This window comes from Centrocercus urophasianus, unplaced genomic scaffold, assembly GCF_019232065.1.
Source record: "Centrocercus urophasianus isolate 14NV4802_14NV808 unplaced genomic scaffold, USGS_Curo_1.0 seq_1149, whole genome shotgun sequence".
NCBI lineage: Eukaryota > Metazoa > Chordata > Aves > Galliformes > Phasianidae > Centrocercus > Centrocercus urophasianus.
The window spans coordinates 49,335-57,487 of NW_024884308.1; the positions used below are offsets into that span (position 1 = coordinate 49,335).

The 8,153-nt window shown below is 52.6% G+C and overlaps 1 protein-coding gene across 1 annotated transcript; it reads right to left on the minus strand.

Annotated features, from left to right (window-relative positions):
• Positions 1-533: 533 nt before the first annotated feature.
• BAG2 (BAG cochaperone 2) lies at positions 534-7,994 on the minus strand. Its single transcript, XM_042809323.1, has 3 exons — positions 7,834-7,994; positions 2,011-2,120; positions 534-1,410 (listed from the first exon to the last, which is right to left on the minus strand). Exons 1-3 carry the CDS (start codon positions 7,992-7,994, stop codon positions 1,010-1,012), a joined length of 672 nt encoding a protein of 223 aa, XP_042665257.1. The 3' UTR covers positions 534-1,009.
• Positions 7,995-8,153: the final 159 nt, after the last annotated feature.

Genomic DNA, 8,153 nt, shown 5'->3' on the forward strand with positions numbered 1-8,153 from the left:
TCTGAGAACCTTTCATGTATATTGTTATAATTATTGTGGGAAGTAGGCACAGTCTCATAGCTGAAGACATTTGTAGGTCCCCACCTCAATGCCACTTTCTGCCCACGAGCGGCAGCAGCGATGCCCTTGTGGGGCTGGAAGCTCCCAAAGCACAGGGTGGGCGTCCCCACACCATGCATACAGCACAGCTCAGAGGCACAGAGCTCGGTGGCTGTGCAGAGGGACCTGAGGTGAGTTCCCAGCTTGGCTGGGCGCTGTGAGAGCGCTGCTTCAGGTGTGGAGGCTTCCTCACACCCAGGGCACTGCAGCTGCCCTCACTGCTCTTCCCTTCCACAGCACCAACGGCCAGGCTTGGATTGGAGATCAGGTCAGGACAGAGCAGTGCAGCCCCTCTGCCAGAATGCTGCCCTTCAGTGGACTAACAGCTGAATGACAGGCTGCTCAGTGGGGCTCTGAGCCTCCTTGGACACACGCAGGAGCTGTCGTTCTCTTCTAAGTCCGATGAACAGTGCCGTAATGAGTAAGACATTGTGTTGTTTATGAAAATACAATATACAGTTTATTGATTTGTTGTTGCTGTTGTTTATTGCCACGATTTGTCTTTTTTTTCCCCCAAAAGTCTATTTCACACACTATGTATAGAGCAGAGAAAAGTTGGTACCTCACTATATGACAAAACAACTGTAGTTGTTTCTTTAAAAAAAGGAGGAGAATGAAGGACAGGCAAGATTTTGATTGATTCTGACAGTTCAGCAGAAGCACGTTACAACTTGCAACAGAGCAGTATCAACTCTACAGAAGAAATCACGATAGCATTCCTTACTGCTGAAATAAAATGCCAGTGCTACCGAAACCCATAGAATGCCTGCACTTTGCAATCCAAGATACCGTGGAGCATGTGTATGTGTGTATACGCGTGTACTTGTAAACAGGGATCTTCCTCAGCTTCCGTGTGCTTTTATGGAGACTTGATCACTCTGTGGTTTGCCAGAAGTAGCCACGAGGCAGTTTAATCCTGTTTGGTGTTGCAAGACTGCCGCAGAGAGGATTTCTGATGCTCCAGCAACGTGATGGACTTCTCAGAATTCTCCAGGTTTCGGAGCAGAGTCTCTAACCTTCTTTTGATCTTCTTCTGATCCTCAATAGCACATCCAATGACAACGGACTGAAATTTCTGATCGATGGGTCCGGCCGGCACGTCAGACGTGCACGCACCATAAAGCGACAGTAAGCGCATTTTGGCGTCTTCCAAATCGTCCAGGAGCTTGTTGACGATTTCATCGATCATCTTGGTGGCGTGCAGGAGGGACTCCTGCTGCTGGGCGTTCCGGATGGTTTCGACAGAAACCTCCACAGTGAGGGTTCGGCCCATCAGGCGGTTGGCGGTCAGGTTAAGTTCTTCTCTCTCACCTAAAGCGAAAGCAGAAGGTATCCTACGTTATTGGCTAACATCTTCCAGTGCCAGTTACATCACCGAGACAAGCACAGTGCTGCCATTTTCCAACACGGATGTTTGTTGTTTCTTTTTTTTAAGAAGCCACAATCAGTGAGATTTCCAGGGGCCAGAGTTTTTGAATCTATCTGCCTGAATCCCACCCATGTCACAGAGGCTGTGTCTTTTGTGCTGAAATTAGGTTGTAAGCTTTATGAAAGGTAGAAGCAATGTTTTTTCCGATGCTGATACGGTGTTTGCTCTGTCACATTAAAGCAAAGCATCATATCAGCAAGCATTAACCATGATGAATGCAGGCACGTGAGGGACGGACCCTCAATGCCACTGTGAGGAAGAGCATAAAATACAGCACCATGAAAGGCCACAGACGGAAGAGTATTTTGCCTACCAGATGCAGTTAAGGGCCATTAACAAAAAGGAAAAGGGGACCTCAGAGTGAGGCACGGCCCTTCGGTATCCTCAGCCAGCTCCAGCATGGTGCCTTTAGCACTGGAGCAGCTCCCCTTGCTCTTCTGTTTTTAGGGCAGTCAGAAGGGGATGGCAAAGCAGCTTCTCACCTTCACTGATGTGCCTCATGTCCTGGCTGTTCTGTATGTTGTGGATCATTTCTAGCAGGGTTTCTTTTTCTTGTTCCATAGCAGATGCTGCATCACGGAAAGCCTCTACCCTGGGCATAGTTAAACCAAACAAAGTCTTTCAATATTAGAACAAAGGATCTTTAGGATCTGCCAGGATCTTTAACTGAAAAAAAAAAAAGTCAATAAAAGAACCCCACTGCAAGTGCAATCACTTCGCAAATATCTGTGGTCCAGGCTCTCTGACTCCATGACCTCCTCCTATATAAGAACTTCATTTTTCAAGACACAACATCATTTAAAAAGTGAACAAATGAGCCAATAAATAAAAAACAACCAGCAATTACAATCTTAAATAATTTGTTTTACCAATAGCACTGTTGCATCCTACTGCACAGCCAGTCCAAGTATTCAGCCCAGCTACACCCATCCCTGCATCCTGGCTCCACACAAAACTGTGGATTGCCATCGGCTCTCAGCCGAGAGTGAGGCCCCTCTGCCCCAGGTCCTGGGCTCTGCTCCCATAGATCTTCCAGGGAAGGAGCACTACCACCCAGCTCCAGGCCCCACGGACTGTCAAACCCAAGGACGGCTTTGAAACCCTACAGCTCCTTTGTGAGGAACCACAGGGAGAGAGGAACGGGAGAGACAGGCAAGGTGAGCGTGTTCTGTTGCCTTTATGGGGCTGTCCTGCCAAGCGCCTGCATTCACGTCACTGTGGTTTGTTTCTCTCCATAAGAGATGCAGCAAACTGGCAGGAGGCTCTGTGACTCACAGAGGATGAAGCTCCATTCTGGTCAGCTCCTATTTCTGGGCTTGCAGGAAAGCACACAGTTGAGCCATCCTGAAATCAAACCCTTTCCCTGCACGACTCACCGTGCTGAAACTGACACGTGGCACAGTGCTGCCAAGGGGACGGACACGAGGCACCACTGTGCCATGAGCTGTTCAGCCAGAGAGCTGCCCAGCTGTGTGCTGTGGAACTGCCTCTCTTCACCATGCACAGTGCAGCAGTCTGGTCTCCAGCATATGACAGTACTACATGAGAAACTTGGGTCTCCATCCATAACCCATGGCTTGTTCCTGCCACGGCTTTTAGGAGAGGGCTTTTGCTCAGAGCGATGTCACCCGGAGCAGCACAAGGACAACAGCTGCCTAGGAGAGCAGGGCCAGGGGAGGCACCTTCCTGACTGCACCTGCAGAACAAAGTTGGGCGCTTGCAGAGACTCCCAGAGGTCCAAGCAAAACATCACATGAGCCTGGCCAACGGCTTGGGCTGCTTTCAACACAGCTCAGAGACCTCAATGCTACAAACAGCCAGGAAATGCAGCCAGCCTGACACATTTGTTAAGTCTGGACAGAAAGCAGAAGCAAACCAAAGCACTGGTATTCCAGTTCATTCCTCTTCCTTGCTTTAGAGCGCTCTTCACTGGCCATTTGCTTGACAAGCACTTCTCTTTCCTCCTAGCCTCGCTAACTCAATTGCTGGGCACCAGTGAGCCGTGCTCCTCTCAGCACCACAGCTGGGCACGGCCACAGGACGGCGACGGTCATCGATGGCTTCTGCTGGACGGGACCAGCCGGTGCTCCTTCCCCACAGGCTGGAAGGCAGCAGGGGTCATGGGAAAGGAGGTGCCGGGAAGAGGAAGGAGGCAGGTGGGGCCAGGAACTCACGGCCTTCAATTCTCACACCTCACACACGCTGAGCTCATGGAATGGCTCTGTTTTACAAAATCTTTAAGCTGAGTTACCCAGTGAAAGCACACGCTTCAGGCCCTCCCTTTCATGTTAATGTGAGGAGGAATGGGAAAAGTTAATGCAATGCAAATTCTTGCCAAGGGCAAATATTCTTAATTGTTATTTTGGATGGGTTAGTAAGAGTAATAAGGCAGGTGGAGTCACTTCATACTTCAGATGTCAGCGCTTTATAATTTAGGAAGTCTAGCTATAATTTCATACATGCCTCACTGTGCCTTTTAAAAAAATAGCACTGTCGCAGCTTGGAAAGTCCATTTTGGTCCCCAGAAAGCTTAAAATTAGAAGTGCAGAATTTCACTTTTAACAGCATTTTTACATCAAATCAGGTCTGGCACTGTCCTGACTTAAAAAGCAAAGGTCTGCCCTCATGGAGCGGGCTGACCTGCGGCTCCTATCAGCTCTGCTGGGCCCTACGAGCAGTGCGAAAGCGGCCCAGCAGCACACGCTCTGACTGGGATTACTTCCAAAGTGAGTGCCTAAAATAATGCTGCTTCCAAGATCAAGGTACCAGTTCAAGGCCTACAAAGCCAGATTGTCAGAGACAACGATTGTGTACCAAAAAAAATTACCAGTCACACCTTTGATTGACGTAAGTTTATAACCAAATCTTGAGAACTGATTTATCTGCGATAACGCCTTCCTGGGAATTATTCTAACCACTCTGCAGAGTGCCCCTGGGATTTTCATGTTTTAGTGTTTGCATCCATGAACAGCAGCCCCACACACACCTGCTCTGAAACCAAGCACATCCCAAAGGAAGGGACAGGAGAGCAGCATCTCACAGCTTCCCCTCTCCCATGTCCAAAAATGCCCAGTTTGACCAATTGCTAGCAGAACACCAGGCCTGGAGAACCCTACAAAACGACCTCAGCTTTGACAGACCTGCAGAGCCCAGCACTTTGATCCCCACCTGGCTCCCAGCACCACTGCTGAGGAAATCACAGAATCACAGAATGGCCAGGTTGGAAGGGACCTCAAGGATCATGAAGCTCCAACCCCTCTGCCACATGCAGGGCCACCAACCTCTCCATTTAACACTGGACCAGGCTGCCCAGGGCCCCATCCAAGCTGGCCTTGAACACCTCCAGGGATGGGCATCCACAACCTCTCTGGGCAGCCTGTTCCAGCACCTCACCACTCTCTCTATAAAGAACTTCCCCCTGACATCCAACCTCAATCTTCCCTCCCTCAACTTCAAACCATTTCCCCTTGTCCTGCTGTTATCTACCCTTTCAAAGAGTTGATTCCCTTTCTGTTTATAGGCTCCCTTTATAACCACCCAGCAGCACCAGAGGAGCAGGCCATGAGAACCTGTGAGGATTCACTCAGAAACACGCAGGGCTGGCTTCTGGAGTTGAGCCATGAGTCTGAGAAATGCACTCAGAGGACAGGAGGAAAGGACTGAGAAAGGCATAGATGTAGCTATGGGGAGATGGAGCCCAAGAAGGACAGGACTGCTTGAGGAGCCAGCAGCCTGGGTAGGCAGAAAGACAGGTAGGGATACGTGCTGAGGAGATGCTGGGCAGGCTTCATCAAGGTGATGGTTTGAGTTCCTACCACCAGATATTTCAGTGAATGACTTTCTTAAAAAAAAAAAAAAAAAAAAAGAGAGAGGAAGAAAGAAAATGAATCACCATATGTCAATACAGTCTGAACTGGCAATATATATCTCTGCCCACAGAGAAGGGGGCCAGGAAAGGTCACAAGGGGGTATCGGATTGACAGACAGGATTACACACCCTGTCACATCAGCGGCCATTTCTGTGGCCTCCTGCACTGCCTCTACCCAGCCAGCTCTCCTGGCAGCAAGGGCACTGTGCCTAAGCCAGACCCTGCTCCCGGCAGCCTCCTCTCCTCATAGAAGGCTCTCAGGTCTGTGCGTTACTGTGGTGAGTGCAGCAGTATGGGCTTCTTTCTGCTGGGTGAAAAAATCCAATCACATTCTTACTGGAGCGTATCTGTTGCTTTGAGCATTAGCTCAGTATTCCATGGATCATCTGAGACTAAAAGAACCATTCTTCGCTTCTGACTTCCCTTGGTCTGAGAGCGATGAGATGTTCCATGCCTTTCTTCCCTGCATGCCATGGACATGAGCAGAGCATTCCCCAGAGGAACAGGTGGGCCAACCCGCGCTTTGTTCCGCGAGCAGAAACATGATATCCGATTTCCTGGGACAGCTGCAATAACGCATTAGCCATGGGCTTGCAGAAATAGCGCACTGCAGCTCGCTTGCTGGAGGTGGAGGTGCATTTCCAAAAGGAATCAGGAACGCTCAGCGAGGCCTCGGCTTTTTTCCTGAAACAGAGCTCAGCCAAAGTGCCAAGGCCAAGTGGGACCCTGCAGCCCGCTGTCCTCAGCTGCTCCTGCTGGGCCAGGGTTCATGAAAATGAGCAGTGGGAAAAGGGCTAATCCAGCAGAGAAGAGAACAAAAAGTACAAGAAGTTATAAAGGGAAAGAAAGAAAACAAAAGCAGGTGTCTGTGTTTGTGCATCGTTAGACCTGGAACTGCACGTCCATTTAACGTGGCCATCGGAACACGGTGACTCATAAGCAGAGAGCCGCTTCCAATGGCTGTGAGATCCCTTGGCACCGCACAGCAAGCTGGGGCAGCGGCACGTCCTGAGCCTTCACCAACGCCTGCAGTGCCCCTCTGCTGCAGCAGGGGCCCAAACCTGGGCACCACCCAGCAGCAGCTCCCGGAGGTGCCTCAAATACTGGCAGGAACTGCAAGGCCCCAAGGAGCCGTGCACGCCTATGGCAGCGTGCTGGCAGGTACCAGCCCAAGGCAGCCCATCATAGCCCTGGGAAAGGCAGGGAAGGGAGGGCAGCTTGGAACAGCTCTTCCCAAAGGGATGCGGGCTGCTGAGGCCCAGCCAGCCTTAGGTCACCTCACGGCCAAGTCCTTCGTGCAGCCCCTCAACAACTCCGTGGTGTGCTATGGCAGTTCCCACTGGTGACATCCACAAGTCACATCCTGCAGGGCTGCAGCTCAGCCACACCATCCGCAGCCCGAGCAATCTTCCTCCTGACATTCAAATGGCTTCACAGTGAGGCGCCCTCACTGCTCACACACAGGAAAACCAAAACTTGGCTGACTTCTTTAATCAGAGCACCTTGCCTCTATTCTGTCATCATTCCACACTTAGAAATATGCCTCTCTGAAAGGCCCACGGCAAGCAGGAGGGTTTCATTTTGGCCCTCATTTCTGGCTAACCAAACTGTCTGCTTTGTGTCAGAGTTGCTCAGCACATTTAAAACCCACTTTTGCATACTGTCCTGCTTATCGAGCACAGCATTTTGTAATTACACACTGCCGCACTCCATCTGGATGCCAGCAGTGAGACTTGTTTGCAGGCAGTGACTTTGTTTAGTCAAATCCAGAGAAGCCTGAGAAGAGCTGCGAGGAGATTTGATCGGTGAAAGGATAACACGCTGCTCCGCGGAGCTGCCTGCTGAACAATGCAAAGCGATGCAGGCAGAAAGGGAAAAACCCAGCTCTCACGGGGCTCTGTAATTACAGAAAGACCTGGAAGCATCCCGAGTGGCTCTGAGAGCCGATCAATGCAACGCGGGCTGTGTGGGACTGCTGCGTGATCCGCGGCGCCCACCTCACCCGGGCAGTGGTGAAACACGGGCTGTATCCGGAGCTACTAAAACATACAACCGCGCACAGAGTGCAGCGCCGTCTGTATCACAGCTGAAGGTTTCGGAGAGGCAGACGTCAGTGCGGGCAGCACGGCGCGCACACGGAGGGTTTGGAAGCGCGGAAGCTCGCCGTGCTCGGTGCCCGGGCTGAGCGAGGCACGAGCGTCACCGCACTCCTTTACCTCCGAGCTCCCGGCACCTTCCCACAGAGCAGCGGCCTGGCGTTAAGCCCGTCGGGTCGGGAAAATCCGTTTCTCGCACAAAAACACCTCTTTCCACGCACCCGCGCGCACGGCCCCGGGCGGCGGGCAGCCCCTCCCGGCAGCGGGGCATCCCGCCCGGCCCGGCCGACCCCTCCTTCCCTCCCTCCCGGACCCGCGATCCCCGCCGCTCCGGCCCCACCTGAGCTCCAGCTGGTCCAGGTTCTCGAGCAGGCGGCTGGAGCGGTCCGCCATGGAGGTGGAGCGGTAGAATCGGCCTCGGAGCTGCCCGGCGCACGGCTGCTGCTGCTGCTGCTGCGGCGCGCCCTCGCTCGCTTTGGCGCTGATCTTAGCCTGGGCCATAGCGCTCGCCCGCTGCCGGCGGCGGCGGCCGCTCCCTCCCCGCGTCCCGCAGGCGGCGGCGGCGGCCGAATGCCGGCGTCCCGCTCATGGCCAAAGAAGGAGCCCGCCCGCCGCCTGCCCCCGCGGCACCCCGCCTCCGCGCCCCGCCTCGCGGCGCGG

What these genes read in the sequence shown, in the direction of transcription:
- BAG2 (XM_042809323.1), bottom strand. Translation starts at nt 7,994, where the DNA reads ATGGCCCAGGCTAAGATCAGCGCCAAAGCGAGCGAGGGCGCGCCGCAG. An exon ending in CTGGACCAGCTGGAGCTCAG is followed by an intron (nt 2,121 to 7,833) that starts GTGGGGCCGGAG and finishes AACTATGCCCAG; the next exon opens with GGTAGAGGCTTTCCGTGATG. An exon ending in CATGAGGCACATCAGTGAAG is followed by an intron (nt 1,411 to 2,010) that starts GTGAGAAGCTGC and finishes CTTTCGCTTTAG; the next exon opens with GTGAGAGAGAAGAACTTAAC.